The 17,955-nt window shown below is 37.1% G+C and overlaps 1 protein-coding gene across 3 annotated transcripts in view; it reads right to left on the bottom strand.

Annotated features, from left to right (window-relative positions):
- The window catches only part of ERC2 (ELKS/RAB6-interacting/CAST family member 2), a 970,915-nt gene that overhangs the window by 643,762 nt on the left and 309,198 nt on the right, over positions 1-17,955 (bottom strand). For all 3 annotated transcript variants that reach the window (XR_003118096.1, XM_025375698.1, XM_025375697.1), the window contains exon 5: positions 485-640. Coding sequence is in view for 2 of the 3 variants with exons in the window: in XM_025375698.1 (XP_025231483.1) it covers positions 485-640 (156 nt within the window). In the remaining variant the exon portion in view is untranslated. The remainder of the gene's footprint in view (positions 1-484; positions 641-17,955) is intronic.

Below are 17,955 nucleotides of genomic sequence, written 5' to 3'. Positions count from 1 at the left end.
AGACAGGCTGGTCTCGAACTCCTGACCTCAGCTGATCTGCCTGCCTCAGCCTCCCAACCTAATAACATTTAGATGAGTTAAATTGGCTTGTAATAGCAAATATTTTGAGACAAACACCTTCTAGGAGAGGCAAGAAATTTGGCAACGATAGCAACTTCAAAAAAATAGCAAACTTAAGTGATGGTGGAAATTTGGAAGAGAGTGGACTATAAATATGTTAATTCCCAAGGAAGAGGAACACCAAAGGAACTCCTAATTAAAGCCTGAACCTCTCAGTAAGGAGAAATTCCACCAAAGGTTTTCCGTGATTGCTTTTTGGAATCTATATGTCTGAACTAAAAATCTTCTGCATTCTCCTTTGTTGTCCATATATTAAATAATATCACATAAAGCATATTATATGGGTATTTGGGAAAAGTACATATGTAAACTGTAACTTTCTAGTCACACTAAGAACATAAAAGTTTATAACCCTGGACCGTACCTTGGTCTTCATAAACTTGGAGTGACTTTTGTAAACCTCAATTTGTTTGATCTCTTCTTCGCGGTCCTCAGTGTTCAGCACACCATTGGCTTTTAACATCTGGATCTCATCCTCAAGATCCCTTATGTTTCGCTCCAATGAAGCGATTTTTGTGTCCTGTTGGTAAAGAAGAAAAGAAAAATAAAAATAAAGAATACAAATTATTTTTAAGATCATCAAAACAGAATTTAAGAAAGTAATTTTGGTAGTGGTGTTACATATTAACCATGGTGTAGATAGCCCCAAATTCAGAACAATTGATTCTTTTCACAGCTGAGGATCATTTGTGAGATGATAGTTTAAGCTCCCAATCAAGACCATGTTTCAATACAATACAGAGAATTACCTAGATATGTTTGTCTAATATCTGGGAATCAAATTACAAAAGCAACAGTGATAAAAGTAATCTAAGTGTTAAAAAACAAAACAGAACACCATTTAAGTGGACAGATTTTAATTTGGGATGTAGTTTTACCACTGTATGTTTTTGAATCTACTTATAAACACAAAAACAGTTAGTTTATGTGTATATTTTATGACTGGTTTTATAAGGCATGTTTGGAATTTGACTCTGAGAGAGAAAGAAATTCAAATCTACTAATGGGAAAAAGGATTCTCATCTAAAATACAGATGTAAGTGAAACTAAATAACTGGATCTTGACTTGGTATGACTGATACACTAAATATTGAAAATTTATAGTGATTGGAAATAGTACATCATAATGTCATAATTTATTTGGCGAGCAGTCAGGTCCCTACGTGACAAAAAACATGACTACCTTGCAGGGCACTTCAACCTATTGATTTATGGAGCCAACAACTAGAAATATTACACTCAGATGTGGAATTAATTGGGAAAAAGTTACCAATGACAGACTCCATACACAAGATAGAGCACTGGAAACAATGCATTAGAAAGTAGAGAAGAGGAACCAAAACAAAAAAAAAAAAATGACAAAAAAATTTTCCATAACAGTAAGTATTAGGCTTCAATCAGTTTTTAGAATGAAAGTTTGACACATCAAAAACTGACTTCAAGTTTTCTCAGTGTCACATCTGCGTGCCATTTTATTGCACAGAGTTAAGGAGCTCATATTAATTTGTAACTGAATGCTAATTCAGAACAATCTACCAACTTTTTTAACCAATTCATTTTCTCAGAATCAAAAAGACTAAGAATTCCAAAAGTAAAGACAATGAATAGGCTATTCTATTTATAAGTAACTCATTTTTAAAAACCTCGCAACAAATGTGTCTGCCCTGACTTTGTGGCTATTGTCTACTTTATTTGCCTATAATATATGCCCAATGGTATATCTCCTATGGCAATATAGTAATTATCATTGTTATTATCATTAACATTGTCATCATGTTAAAAGGAGGAAAAGGAGGACCAGTAAATTTATGCAACTCTATTATGTGCCAAGAACTGAGTGCTCTATGTTCCGCAGACACTTTTATTAATTCTCAGAAAAATTTCAAGAAGATGAAATAAAAAGATTTTGAAAATTCCAAGATTATTAGGAAATGGAACATTCTGTAGTATTTCATTTTCTTTTAAAAATAATACCTATTGTATTTTTTCTGTTATAAAAGCAATATACTCTGAATTCACAGAAAATGGAGAAAACCTCTAATCCTACTGTCTAGAAATAACTACCATTAATGCTTTCTTGTATATTCTGCCAGTATTTTTCTATTTAGATGCCATTTATGGAAATCTTCTATACTACCAGTTTAAATTTTAAAAAGTGTTATGGACTGAACGTTGAGTCCCCCAAAAATTTATATGTTGAAGCTCTAACCTTCAATGTAATGGTATTTGGAGATGGTGCCTTTGGTGGGTAATTAGGATTAGATGAGGCTAGGAGAGTAGGGCCCTAATGATGGGATTAGAGCCCTTATAAGAAGAGACACCAGGAAGCTGCTCACTCTCCCTCTACCAAGAAAGGACACGGGGAGAAGGCAGCTATCTACAAGCCAGGAAGAGAGCCCTCACCAGAGCCTTATCATGCTGGCACCCTAATCTCGGCGTTCTAACCTCCAAAACTGTGAGAAAAACAAATCTCCATTATTGAAGCCACCCAGTCTATAGTACTGTGCTAAGACAGTCAAGCTTACAAACGTGGGGAGTGATACTTAGCGACTTACTTAAGTCCTGAGCTGTAAGAACTCCATAGATAAAAAGAAAAGCAGCCTGGTGCAATGGCTCACAACTGTAATCCCAGCACTTTGGCAGGCTGAGGCGAGTGGATCACCTGAGGTAGGGAGTTTAAGACCAACCTGACCAACCAACATGGAGAAACCCCATCTCTACTGAAAATACAAAATTATCCGGGCATGGTTGTGCATGGCTGTAATCTCAGCCACAAGGCTGAGGCAGAAGAATCACTTGAACCCAGGAGGCGGAGGGTGAACCGAGGTCGTGCCATTGCACTCCAGCCTGGGCAATAAGAGCGAAACTCTGTCAAAAAAAAAAAAAAAAGAAAAAAAAAGAAAGAAAGAAAGAAAGGAAGAAAGGAAGAAAGAAAGAAAGAAAAGAAAGGCAATAATGGAAGTGCTACGGAAAAAGAACTTCTAGAAGTTCAGAAGAGACTTTCCAAATAACTAAGAGTCATTTTGAATCAACATGTTTCAGGCTATAAAATCAAAACTCATTAAACAACAATTGAAAAGCTATATAGATAATTATGATTATTCATAATCCTGCCACTCATATATACCCACTATTAACATTTGTGTTCATTCCCATGGAAGCCTTAAGATGATATTTTCACCTTAAAACATACAAAAAGTTATTTCAATTAAAACTCTAATCAATATGATATAGATTTTTTTCGCTCTATTGAGATACAAATTGGTTGTTGATGAGATTTACAAATACACAAGTGCAATATTTAAGCATTTACAAATAGCTAAGTACAATCTTTAGAAGAACTGAACTGTAAAGTAAGTGTGAAGGTAAGGGCTAATATCCCAGCTCTTCCTATATAAAATTTCGATGGATTTTCAACTCAAATCTAAGTGACCATAAAATGTGTATGTATGTATACATATATATACCTATATAAATATATGTGTAGGTGGGTATGTGTGTGTGGCACAATACACTTTGACATCTTCACATCTTAGACCTGAATTTTTTCGTAACACTTGGTGGAATTCCAACGCCCAATCATGGAGGCAAGAGGAGACGACTCTGCTTCCTCACAAGCCTCAGTTTTCTGAGTTTTACTGAGAAAGTAAACTCCTGAGGCTTTAGTGAGCAAGGACTACAACTGACAGTTTCTAAATGGCTTAGATGCAACTTTTCACTGGACTCAAGAATTACATACTACTAAAGAAAAATCAGAACTGGATTGACATAGAAAGTTTCTTAACATAGCAAAGCTTCTTGACATCTTAAGTTAAAATTTCACCAAACATATTTTGAAATTATTTTTACTTTTACTAGTTTTCTCAAATTAAGCAACACCCTTCTTTTTTCTCACAAACGTCTTTGTTCCCTGGCTCTGTTGCCCAAGCTGGAGTGCAGTGGTGTGATCTCGGCTCACTGCAACCTCCACCTCCCAGGTTCAAGCAATTTTCATGCCTTAGCCTCCCAAGTAGCTGGGATTACCAGCCTGTGCCACCACGTAAAACGAATTTTTGTATTTTTAGTAGTGATGGGGTTTCACCATGCAGGCTAGTCTCGAACTCCTGACCTCAAGTGATCCACCCACCTCAGCCTCCCAAAGTGCTGGGATTACAAGTGTGAACAACTGTGCCCAGCCTATATTTCTGTTCTTATGTAGAAAGTCAATTTCAAGGGCAACAGAGCTCATACCTCACATTATGAGCACAGAGAAAAGTAGGTAGGAGAATATCATTAGGATTCAAAGGAAAACTGATACAAAAAATACAGCTATATCAGACAGTTCTGGGTTGTGCCCAAGAAGATATTCAAAATGCCAAACCAGAGAAGGACTGAGGAAATGTAAACATGAAAATAAAAAGCAAACATAATGGCTGGCATGTCTACTACTTTTCAACTGTGTCAGTCCAAAGAATTTAGAGGGAAGGAATTTTATCATTTTCCTTTTTAAAAATCGCTAACACTAAGATAAATGACTAAAACCTTATGTATGTAAGGAGGACTATGGAAGTCCATATCAAGTCCTGATATGGTTGAATGTGATATATGGATATTGAGATACTAAATGCACATGGCTCAGAAAGTCAACGCACTAATCTGGAATAGAGAAAAAAATACATAAATGAAGACATATGTTGTAACTTCCTGAAAAGTGGAGTTTCAGAAGGTAAAGCAACATTTTAGGCCCTAATCGCCAAAGAGTTTTCTTCATCTGAACCTTTTTACAAGTTATTTATGACTGATATTTTAAAACAATATATGGAATGATTTTCAAACACACATCTTGATTATATTTCACAAATAAACAAGCTCTAGAGGCAGATAATTGTGGGCCTTCCTTAGAGATGGGGAAAGTGAAATATAACATAGGGTAGCTTTTCTCAAAGTTCACAGAACCCAAATGTTCCATGAAAAGGGGGGGGTTGCAGGGTCATGTATGTTTGAGAAATGCTTATTAGGAATTTTCAATGCACATTAACATGAATGGCTCTGGAAAGTCCTGAAGCAAAATAATCTATTTCATTTTGTTTATCGACAGTATTACTGCCTCTAGAAGTCAATTCCTGAAAAAAATTTAGGCCTGTAATGATCACATTAAGCTCTGGGTAATATTACTAAATTGAAGAGTCAAAAAAACAATTTGGATTCTTCAAGGGAAAACTTGCCACAATCACCCCCAATTTAAAACGAAGGGGGCGGGGACTAAATATCTAGATCAGCCTGTCAGCTTCTGTCACTCAAAAGTGGTTTACTGAGCTCTTGTTCTAAGCCCAGCACTTAAGACGACATCAGTAAAAGAACAGATGTGGAACCCCATACTCCTGGAACTTAGCACCTCGTGTGTCAGGCAATGTTTTTCAAATAGTCTTGAGATAGGGCAACCATGAAATTGTTTTGTCTTTATATTATATTTTGGTTATGGAATGTAAATATGTAGAAAAAAATTTTCAGGGAAAAAATAAACATCTGAAAAATGTTTGCTTCAGTTAGGAAAAAAAGATCTCGAGTGTCTCTTTTCAATCATTTCTTTCTACAGATTCATAAAATAATACTTATAAAAATTTGATGCATACATTATACATCATAGCTTCTAATTAAAGATTTATACCCAAGACTATTTTACATCTAACATCTAAAAAATGCAAAATAGGTATCTGACGGGCAACTAATAAATAAAACACCGGAATTGAACCCCAGAAGCCATTTACCCACTAGGTCCACCATGCTAATGTTTAAGCCAGCCGTAGATACTAGCACTAGCCCATGAGGGCTATAGTTATAGAAATGAGAATGAAAGTGGGATGGGAAAATTGAAATAAGTTTATTTCTTCCTTTTCTCTCTCTCTCTTTTTTTAAATCTGTCTCTAGATTTCTCTAGAACATGTATGCTATAGATTAACAGTAAACTTAGACAAGGAGTTCTCTCATTCATTCATTGATTCAACAAATGCATAGGGCACCTATTGGGAACCAGTCACTTTGCCAGGTGTGTGAGATACCAGGTAGATCTCAACAAGATCCATGGGCATCTTTCTCTCTCTAACATGAAGGAGAGCCTGGATCCATGCTACTCAAAGTGTGGTCACAGATAAGCGCCACTGACATCACCTGGGATCTTATTCCACGTGCAAAATCTCCGGCTCCAACTCAGAACTACTGAATCCAAATCTATATTTTCACAAGATCCTCGGGTGATTCGGGTGTTCTAAATGACTGCACATGTCCAGAAGACACAAGGGACAACACTGACCAATGCAGAAGAGACTAGGGTAATTCTATTTTCCAAATACATTTAAAAAAACATGAACCTAGTTTCAAGAGCCATCCAACTTGACGTTAAGTGTACAGCAACCTTGGGAGTAAATTTTCTGGAGTATCTTTGCCAGTCGGGGTGCCATTATTACTCTTTTTGTGTTTGTCAAACATTATGTTCCCCTTAAGCAGTAAGAAACAGATTTCAATCCCTCTCCAGGAACTGTGAATACTGAAATGGTGAGTGGGTGGAACATCAAAAAGAAGCAATATCATTTAGTCACAAAAAGTAACAATTATGTTATTGCTGAGTGTCACAATGTGCTTTCCTTTTAAATACCGTGAGAATTACTGGTTTCATTTTAATATCAGGCCAAGAGAGAAGACATAAGTGGTTTTTACAGAAAATTGAATTCACTGTGATCACATATTGGTCTACGGACATTGATCAACAAACTTAGGGCCAATTTGGTTTTTAAAAGATGTGATCTAATGTTCAGGAAACGTCCCTACATAATTATATTACACTTTATTTAGAATAAAATTCTAAACTGTTATTACTGGATACCACAGAGGCTCTTAACAGCTTAACTTTTAAAAATCATCTAGTCATAGCTGCAAACACAACTGAGCAGCCCTGGATCTTAGACTATCTGAGTAAGGCCCTGCCTTTGGAAGGATTTACTGCGTGGGATGATGGTGGTTATATGAGCCCAAGTTAGACACTCCAGAAAGAAGTTGACTTAGGCCTAAGACATATTAGTAAAAAGAACAAATACGAAAAAAATCAAAAACTCGTCTTCTTGGGCCTTATCAAACTATAAAAGATGATGACCTAGATTAGAAGATGACAGGAGAATTCGATGGTATCTAATTCTTTATGGCAAAATGTACAAGCACAGAGAAGGTTGGACTAGATGAAATTAAAAGCAATTAGGGTGCTTTGATGTTTGTTTTCCCAGTCTCCTTTGCCTGCTTCTGACTCATTCTTCATGAAACCCATGCCCTTGGACCACATCCTTCCTGTCGTCCTGTCTCTGCGCATATTACTAAGGACTCATGAGCAGATGTGTATCCAGTGGTTCTTGCTGGACACTGTGTGACCTTTGAAGTTATGATCTTCATATATTAATTTGTTCTTGTTGTTAATGGACTCAGCTCTAAGAAAAAGAGCTAAATCTAAAGCAATCCAGACATACTGCATGTGAAGGTAAAACATCTGACCTTTACGGAATCACAAACCTGGATGCAAATCCTAGTTCAGGCTTTTAAAATAAGACTATGCTCATGAGCATGTTAAGAAAATTACAAGTGAGGTATAATGCATACAAAGTGCCTATCACAGAGCCTACCCGAAGTGAGTGAAAAGTTGTATTATCATAAGCCAAAAACAATGTAGTAAGTCCCTACTAATTCCCCAGTTGTTACTTACACAAGTAGAAGACAGTAGCTTACATTTTTATTTCATCCTGTTAAACTTTCTGAGCATGTTCCTAACCTTGCTAATCCTATAACCTAAGGTTGCTACAAGAATTAAATGAGTGGCTACATGGAAGTTTCCAGAATAACGACTAAAACACAGTAGTGCTCAATAAATGTTAGCATCCCTCCTGTTTCCAACTATCGCACGTATGTTACTTTTTTGGTCTGCCCAGCTTCCTTTCCTTTTGGGAACTGCATCTTCCCAAAATCCCCACGGTTTTAATAGAGTTTTAAATTGTGTGGCCCTGCCCAGAGACAGGTACCATGGATCTTCTGAACACAGTGATTGATTCAGGGGTAAACTTATAACTCTAGGAAGGCCAATCAGAGTTCTTTCAGGGGACTAACATTAATCTAGAGGAGAAAACATCTCTCTCTTCTTTTCTGAGTAAGGAAAAGGAAAAAAAAAGAAAAGAACTCCATGACTGGATGTGGCCTTCTTTGATATCATGTATTGAGAACCTACCTGAATCAATGGGCCCTTATAACATCATTCGAACAGCTATATATAGCTACATTTGAACCATCCTCTCTCCAGAACACCAAATATGACAGTAAGTTTTCTGTTACTTATAACAGAAAAAATACAATGCACAAGTGATAGTGAGAAAGGTAATGCCAAAATATGTAATATTCTATAAGTCTATATATAGAGAAGTCGGGAATGGGTAAGATTGCCATAGCAAAGTCAAGAAATCTCAAGAAAGCACAGGAGGCTAACATGGGGTTTGGAGATGAATAAAAATAATATTATCACAGAGAAGACGAAATTCTTTCCAGCTAGAAGTAATAATACATACCAAATCAAGAGCACTCAGTATGGTGCCCAGGATATAATATTTAATAAATGTAAGTTTAAAGAAAAAGAGAATGAATACAGAGCATCTATGTTTCAAGGAAGAGTAGAAGACAGAATTGTTCAAATAATATAGATCATGTAGCTGCAGAGGAGTTGGAAGTTAAAGGAAGGTGGTGCAGAATGATAATCAGTCTTCAGAATCAAGCTAGGAATTTGTATGAGGCTCTGAAAGGGAGTCATAAACTGGTAAACAAGAAGGCAACAAGATAGCCTTTGGGCAGTTAGTAATAAAACCAGACGCCAAAATGGAATTTGAAAACTGTGGAGATGACAAAACCATCACTTAGTGGTGAAAGAATTCTCAGACATGGTTGAGAATCAAGGATAGAGAAAAGGGTAGAAGAATCGCCAAAAGAAAGAGGGGCAAAAATCATGGAAATTATGGAAAAGTCCTAGAAAATGAGTGAATAGTTTTAAGAAAGAAGAGGAGTCAAAGGTTTTGAGGAGCCTAAAGACTAAGAAAAAGGTTAAGATGTCATTGGTGACATGAGGGTAGTTTCATCGGAGTTGTGTTACCATAATTGGAAACTGAACCCCAGTGTTTTAAATCCCATGGAGTCAGGAGTGATTCCCGAGTCACTCAACAGCCAATATGGAACAGACCCATATCCCCACAAGACAGACACCTCCTGAAGCACTGGAACCAGGTCTGGGAAGTCCCTGCAGGGCCAAGGATTAACTCTTTAGTTGCTGAATTTGGGGACCCCTAGGTAAGGGCTGGAGATGGGTGAAGGGCACTCTGAGGGTTTGGGGTAGCTGTAGAAGTGTTGCAATATTTTAGCAACCAAGGTAACTGTACCTGTGCCTCTCATCTGAGTATTGGTCCTGCAAAGAAAACTACTTCAGTTAATGTCAAGAGCTTTCCACATCCCTAGTGCATGGAAGGGAGCACTAACTGATTAAAAATCATTTCCATGTGCCTGTGACACACACTAAAGCAAAGGTTCCCCAATGCCAACCTGAATACTAACTGCATCAAAATCATCTAGAGAGTGAGCAAAAAACTATTGATGACTTAGTTTCACACAAGGACATTCTCTTTTGGGGGATTGAGGAACACAAAAATCTGTATTTATTTGTAAGCTCCTCAACTTCGAGGTTAAAAAAAAAATAGCTGAATGTATTGATTACTTACACAAGCACTGTGCTGGAAATTCTCATTTAATCTTCCCCATAATCCTATGAATTAAGGATTTATTTTACCCATTTAACAGGTCAGAAGACTTACAGATGACAAATAGCTTGCCCAAGGTTTCCCCCTGGGTAAACTGGAATAATTCCCTCCATAGATAGGCCTGCCTTGAATAGGAGAGAGGAGGCCACATATTGGAACCTTGCTGTCCACAGGCCAACCTCAGAAGGGACTGGCTTCAGAGAATGTATGCTATTCTGGTTCTTTCTTCCACAGTAATTTTAGCCTCTAAAGATCACCGAGCAAGGTCAAAAGAAAAGAGTAAAGAGGCTGGGGAGAGAGGAAAGGGGGGAAAAATTTTCAGAAACTGCTTCCAGATGAGTGGGCAGTCCCTCCATGTGTGCAGGGCCATCCCCTCAACGATGGGTTGCATTTCATCTTCCACGTACATCTAAATGGAAAGAGGGTTTGAATTCCAGCTGCCCATCCTGAGAATGCCTGCAATTCAGGGAATACTACTTGTAACACAGCGAATGCATTTCAGGGAGCCTAAAAAGATGGACATCTGAACCCTCTATTTCTCTTCCAGTGCTCTTTAGGAAAAGATTGAGTGAAGAAGCTCTCCTTATTAGCCTTCTGGCAAGCTGAACTTGCTCTTCCCGTTCCTTTTAACCTACTTCCTGGTCGGGTTTGGTGTCTCCTTTTAGAATCGCCGAAACATACCACAGATCATTCTACATTCAACCAGTTTGTCTCACAGAAAAAAAAAAAAAAAGCAACAGGCAGCAGTGGAATTCAGGCCACCCTAAGTCACCAATGTGGCCTGATGGATGTGGAAACTGGACCATGCCTCAGGGATGAGGCATGTGATGGTTGGTATGCTGTCATTACTGAAACCTGAAAGGGGAAGTTCACATAAGGCCTGTGGTTGACTTCTCAACCCTGCTGGCAGGGGCACACGCCAGTAAGGAAATTGCAATCCCTAAATAAACAATAGGCAGGGAACCTGAGCACCAGCAAGGGAGAGGGCAGGGACTGCTGGCCTGGACAGGGCTGGCCAAGATGAAGCAAATAAAGTTAAGATTTAAACTTTGCAAGAATGTCATGTCAATTCAGACTCCCCAGGAGGGCCCCTTGAGAGTCCAAATTGCCAGTCATCAAGCCTCAGACTTGGCAGAATTTTTAAAGTAGGACAGTTAGTCCAATCCCTTCATTTGTCAGATAAGAAGAGTGAAAGCCAGCAGGGACAAGGGATTTGCCAAATGCCCAATAGCCAGGAAGCTAAGTTCCTAGGTCATTTATTCTGCCATAGACCTCCTGAGACTTGCTATTTTTTCTCCACTGTTTTCTGCTTTCAAAGACACTTTTAAAGTCTTTTCAACATGCAAACTATGTGTGTATTCCGAGTTAAGACTCTCTCTGTCTAAAATAAGCTTATTTATTTCCTTCTCTCTGGTGGTCCTTGCTCAAATACACAACCTCATCTTTACAGATAAAACTCAATTTCCAAACTCAAAGGGAAGAGATGGAGAGACAAAGGATTCCTTGATCCTCTATTATATGCCAGGCTTTTCCCAAGCCTTAATTCATTTTAATCCCTACCACAACTTGTACAGACTAGTATCACGGACCCATTTCCCAGATGGGAAAGCTGAAGCATAGAGAAGCAGTAAGCAGCAAGCAAAATTCTCAAATTTCCATAAATAGCCTAACCCTCTCCCATTTGGAACCTTCTCAGTTCAGGAAAAAAAAAAAAAAGATTTTAAAAAACCATGCATTTTCAAGGTTTCTGATGATGGCTTTTTTTTTTTTTTTAAACAAACTCTTTTTTTCAAAATAATTCCTGATCATTTATATGTTTAGAAAAGTACACATTATTGAAAATATGAAAATTTAGGGGAGTGATATGGTTTGGATCCGTGTCCCCACCCAAATTTCATGTTCAAGTGTAATCCCCAATGTTGGAGGTGGGATCTAGAATGAGGTGACTGGACCATGGAGGCAGTTTTTCATGAATGGTTTAGCACCATACGCTTGATGCTGTCCTTGCAATAGTGAGTGAATTCTCATGAGATAGAATCATTTAAAAGTGTGTGGCACCCCTCCACCCCCCGCCCTACCTGCTTCGTGCTTCCACTCTGACCATCTGACTGTGACTCTTCCCTCTTCACCTTTCACCATAATTGTAAGTTTCCTGAGGCCTCCCCAGAAGCCAAGCAAATGCCAGCAACATGCTTCCTCTACAGCCTGCAAAACTGAGCCAATTAAACCTCTTTTCTTTATAAATTAGCCAGTCTTCACTATTTCATTATAGACACGTGAGAATGGACTAACATGGGAGGAAGGAAGAGGAAAAAAAATCCTTTATAATCTTTCTTCCCAGAACAAATGTCAACATGTTAGTACATTTTCCCCCATGTTTTTACTCCACATTGATAAATACAACGTTTTTACACATTAAGAATACTAAACCTCTAAACTACTATAAACCTTAAAAATATGTTTCATAGTTGGTTATTTTATTATTTTTCCAATTTTTATTTTAGATGCAGGGAGTATATGTACAGGTTTGTTACTTGGGTATACTGCATGATGCTGAGGTTTGGGGTACAAATGATCCCATCGCCCAGGTATTAAGTATAGTACTCAATAGTTTTTCAACCCTTGTCCCCTTGCCTCTTTCCTCCCTAGTAGTCCCCAGTTTCTATTGTTGCCATCTTTATGTCCATGAGTACTTGATGGTTACCTCCCACTTACAAGTGAGAACATGCAGAATTTGGTTTTCTGTTCCTGTGTTAATTCACTTAGGATAATGGCCTCCAGCTGCATCCATGTTGCTGCAAAGGACATGGTTTCATTCTTTTTTATTGCTGTACATAGTATCCCATGGTGTATACATACTATACTTTCTTCATCTAGTGCACCATTAATGGGCACCTAGGTTAATTTCATGTCTTTGCTATGGTGAATACTGTTGCAATGAACATGTAAGTGTGTGTGTCTTTTTTGTAGAACAATTTACATTCCTTTGGGTAATGGGATTGCTGGGTCAAATAGTAGTTATCTTTTAAATTCTTTGAGAAATCTCCAAACTGCTTTCTACAGAGGCTGACCTAATTTGCATTCCCACCAACAGTGTAGAAGTGCTTCCATTTCTCCACAACCTCACTAGCATCTGTTGTGTTTTGACTTTTTAATAATAGCCATCCTGACTGGTGTAAGATGGTTTCTCACTGTGGTTTTTATTTGCTTTTCTGTGATGATTATGTTTGTTGGACATTTGCATGTCTTCTTTTGAGAAGTGTCTGTTCATGTCTTTTGCCTAATTTTTCATGGAGTTATTTGTTTTTCTGCTTATTCAATGTTTAAGTTCCTGATAGATTCTGGATATTAGACCTTTGCTGGATGTGCAGCTTGCAAATATTTTCTCACCTTCTGCAGCTATTGTTGGTTTCCTCTGTTAATAGTTTCTTTGGCTATGCAGAAGATCTTTAGTTAGGTCCCACTCAACAATTTTTGGTTTTGTTGCAATTGATTTTGAAGACTTAGTCATAAATTCTTTCACAAGGCCAATGTCCAGCATGGTGTTTCCTAGATTTTCTTCTAGGATTCTTATAGTTCGAGGTCTTACATTTAAATATTTAATCCACCTTGAGTTAAGCTTTATATATGGTGAAATATAAGTGTCTAGTTTCATTCTTCTGCATATGGCTAGCCAGTTATCCCAGCACCATTTATTAAATAGGAAGTTGTTTGCTTATCTTTGTCAATTTTTCAAAGATCAGATGGCATTAGATGTGTGTATTTATTTCTGGGTTCTCTATTCTGTTCCACTGGTCTATGTGTCTGTTTTTATACCAATATTATGTTGAAATTGGGTAATATGATGTCTCCTGCCTTGTTCTTTTTGCTTAGGATTGCTTATATGGTTTGGATGTTTATCTGCTCCAAATCTTGTGTTGAAATGTGATTCCCAATGGTGGAGGTGGGGCCTGGTGGGCGGTAATTGGATCATGGGAGTGGATCCTTCATGAATGGTTTAGCAGCATCCCCTTGCTGCTAAGTGAATCCTTGTTCAGTTAGCTCACAGGAGATCTGGTTGTTGAAAATAGTCTGGGCCCTCCTCCCAGCTCTTGTTCCAGCTTGTCATGTGATATACCTGCTCCTGCTTTGCCTTCTGCCATGATTGTAATCTTCCTCAGGAAGCTTCCACGTGAAGCTGAGCAGATGTTGTTGCCATGACTATACAGCCTGCCGAACCATGAGCCAATTAAACTTCTTTTCTTTATGGATTACCCAGCCTCAGGTATTTCTTTATAGCAATGTGAGGACAGCCTATTACAATCGCTTTGGTTATTCAAGTTCTTTTTTGGTTCCATAAAAACTTTAGAAAAGTTTTTTTCTAGTTCTGGGAAAAATGACGTTGGTAGTTTGATAGGAATAGCATTGAATCTGCAAATTGCTTTGGGCAGTATGGCCATTTTAATGATGATTCGTCCACTCTATGAGCATGGAAAGTTTTTCCATTTGTTTATGTCATCTGTGATTTCTTTGAGCAGTGTTTTGCAGTTCTCCTCATAGAGATCTTTCACCTCCTTCGTTAGATGTATTCCTAGGTATTGTGTGTGTGTGTGTGTGTCTATTATAAACGAGATTGCATTCTTGATTTTGCTCTCAGCTTGAACAGTATTGGTGTATAGAAATGTTACTGATTTTTGTACATTGATTTTGTATCCTGAAACTTGACTGAAATTGTTTATCAGTTCCAGAAGCCTTTTGGCAGTCTTTAGGGTTTTCTAGGTATAGAATCACATCGTCAGTGAAGAGATATAGCTTGACTTCTTCTTTTCCTGTTTAGTTGCCTTTTATTTCTTTCTCTTGCCTGATTGCTCTGGCTAGCACTTTCAGTACTATGTTGATTAGGAGTAATGAGAGTGAGCATCCTTGTCTTGTTCCAGTTCTCAAAGAGAATGCGTCCAGTTTTTGTCCATTCAATATGATGTTGGCCATGGGTTTGTCATAGGTGGCTCTTATTATTTTGAGGTATGTTGTTTCAATGCCTAGTTTCCTGAGGGTTTTTATCATGAAAGGATGTTGGATTTTATTGAAAGCTTTTTCCACATCTATTGAGATTATCATATGGTTTTTGTTTTTAATTCTGTTTATGTGGTGAATCACACTTATTGATTTGTACATGCTGAACCAACTTTGCATTCCAAATATGAAGCCTACTTGATTGTGGTGAGTTAATTGTTTGATGTTGTTGAATTTGGCTTGATAGTATTTTGTTGAGGATTTTTGCATCTACATTCATCAGGGATATTGGCCTGTAGTTTTCTTTTTTTGTTGTATCTTTGCCAGGTTTTGGTATCAGGGTGATACTGACTTTGTAGAATGAGTTAGGGAGGAGTCTGTGCTCCTTGACTCTTTGTTACACTTCCAGTAGAACTAGCACAGCTCTTATTTGTATGTCTGACAGAATTCAACTGTGAATCCGTCCAGTTCAAGGCTTTTTTGGTTAGTAGGTTTTTTTGTTACTTATTCAATTTCAGAACTCAATATTGGTCCATTCAGTGTTCCCATTTCTTCCTCATTCAATCTTGAGAGAGTGTGTGTTTCCAGAAATTTACCCATTTCCTCTAGATTTTCTAGTTTGTGTGCATATAGGTGTTCATAACGGTCTCTGACGATCTTCTGTATTTCTGTGGGATAAGTTGTAATGTCACCTTTGTCATTTCTGATTGTACTTATTTGGATCTTCTTTTTTTCTTTGTTAATCTAGCTAATGATCTATCAATCTATCTGCTCAAAAACCAATTTTTAGTTTCATTGATTCTTTGTATGCATTTTTGGGTCTCAATTGTGTTCAGTTCTGCTTTGATTTTTGTTAATTCTTTTCTTCTGCTAGCTTTGGGGTAAGTTTGCCCTTGTTTTTCTAGTTTTTCTAGGAATGATGTTAGATTGTTAATTTGAGATCTTTCTAACTTTTTGAGGTAGGCATTTAGCAATACAAACTTTCCTCTTAACACAGCTTTTGCTCTGTCCCAGAGCTTTTGGTATCTTGTGTCTCTGTTTTCATGTAGTTCAAAGAATTTTTATATTTCTGCCTTAATTTCATTGTTTACTCAAGTCTTTCAGGAGCAAATTGTTTAATTTCCATGTAATCATGTGCTTTTGAGAGATCTTCTTGGTACTGACTTCTATTTTTATTCCACAGTGGTCCAAGAATATGGTTAGTATGATTTCAATTTTTCTGAATTTATTGAGACTTGATTTATGGCTGAGCATGTGGTTGATCTTGGAGTATGTTCCGTGTGCAGGTGAGAAGAACATACATTCTGTGGTTAATGAGTAGAATATTCTGTAGATGTTTATTAGGTCCAATTGGTCAAGTGTTGTGTTTAAGTCCAGAATTTCTTTGTTAGTTTTCTGTCTCGATGATCTCTCTAATGCTTACAGTGGGGTGTTGAAGTCTCCCACTATTATCATGTGTTGCTGTCTAAGTCTTTTCACAGGTCTACAAGTTCATATTTTTTAATCAATCTGAGTGCTCCAATGTTGGGTACATACATTTTTAGGTTAGAAAAGTCTTTATCCTTTATCATTATGTAATGGCTTTCTTTGTCCTTTTTAACTATTGTTGGTTTTAAAGTCTGTTTTATCCAACATAAGAATAGTGACCCCTGCTCCTTTTTTGTTTGTTTGTTTTTTATTTGCATGGTAGATCTTTCTCCAACTCTACTTTGAGCCTATGGGTGTTGTTACATATGATGTGGGTCTCTTGAAGACAACAGACAGATAAATTTTGTCTTTTTATCCAACTTTTCATTCTGTGACTTTTAAGTGGGGCATTTAGACTATTTATATTCAAGGTTAATATTGACATGTGAGGTTTTGATCCTATCATGAAGTTGCTTGCTGGTTGCTTTGTAGTTTTGATTGTGTGGTTCCTTTATAAGGTCTATGGGCTACGTACTGTGTTTTTGTGGCATCAGGTATCATTCTTTTCTCTCCATATTTAGAATGCCCTTAAGAATCTCTTGTAAGCCTTAAGTAAGCAAAGTTATTGATCATTTCCTTTGTAATATTTTCCTTTATTTTTAATAACAGTTTTCATGAGACATAATAAACATACCATAAAATTCACCCTTTTAAAGTGTACAATTCAGAGGTTTGTGCAACCATCACTGCTATTTAATTCCAGAACATTTTCATCATGCAAAGTCCAGTACCCATTAGCAGTAACTCTTCTTTCCTCCTTCCTCCTAGCTCCTGGCAATCACTAATCCACTTTTTGTCCCTAATTTGCCTATATTGGACATTTAATTAATAGTATCATATAATACACAGCCTTTTCTGACTGACTTCTTTCACTTAGCATAATGTTTTCAAGATTCATCCATGTTACAGCATATATCAGTACTTTATTACTTTTTACTGATGAATAATATTCTACTATGTGGATATACTTTATTTTGTCTCTTCATATATCAGATGATAGACATTTGGGTTGTTTTTGCATTTTGCTATCATAAATAATGGTAGCATGAACATTTGTGAACAGTGTTTTGTGTGGACATATGTTTTCAATTCTGTTGGGTGTGTGCCTACAAGTGAAATTTCTAGGTCATGTGGTAACTCTATGTTTAATATTTTGAGGAACTGCTAAACAGTTTTCCAAAGTGGGCTTTACCATTTTATGTTCCCACCATCAACATATGAGAGTTCTAATTTTTCCACATCCTCCCCAACACTCATTATTGTCTGTCTTTTGTATTTTAGCCATCCTAGTATGGGAGAAGTTGCATGTAATGCTGGTTTTGATTGGCATTTCCCTAATGACAAATGATGTTGAGTATTTTTTATGTCCTTATTGGCCATTTGTATTCTTCTTTGGAGAGATGTCTAATTAAATCCTTTGCCCAGTTTTATAATTGAATTATCTTTTTATTGATGAATTATTTTTCCTTTATTTTTAAAGGAACATTCTAATTAAAGTATTAATATAATATTAGAAAGAACCCAAATCATAGGTTTTCAGAATGATGAATTGTGATCAAGTAAACACATT

Source organism: Theropithecus gelada, chromosome 2, assembly GCF_003255815.1.
Source record: "Theropithecus gelada isolate Dixy chromosome 2, Tgel_1.0, whole genome shotgun sequence".
Lineage (NCBI taxonomy): Eukaryota > Metazoa > Chordata > Mammalia > Primates > Cercopithecidae > Theropithecus > Theropithecus gelada.
This window is presented reverse-complemented; position numbering and strand designations above follow the sequence as displayed.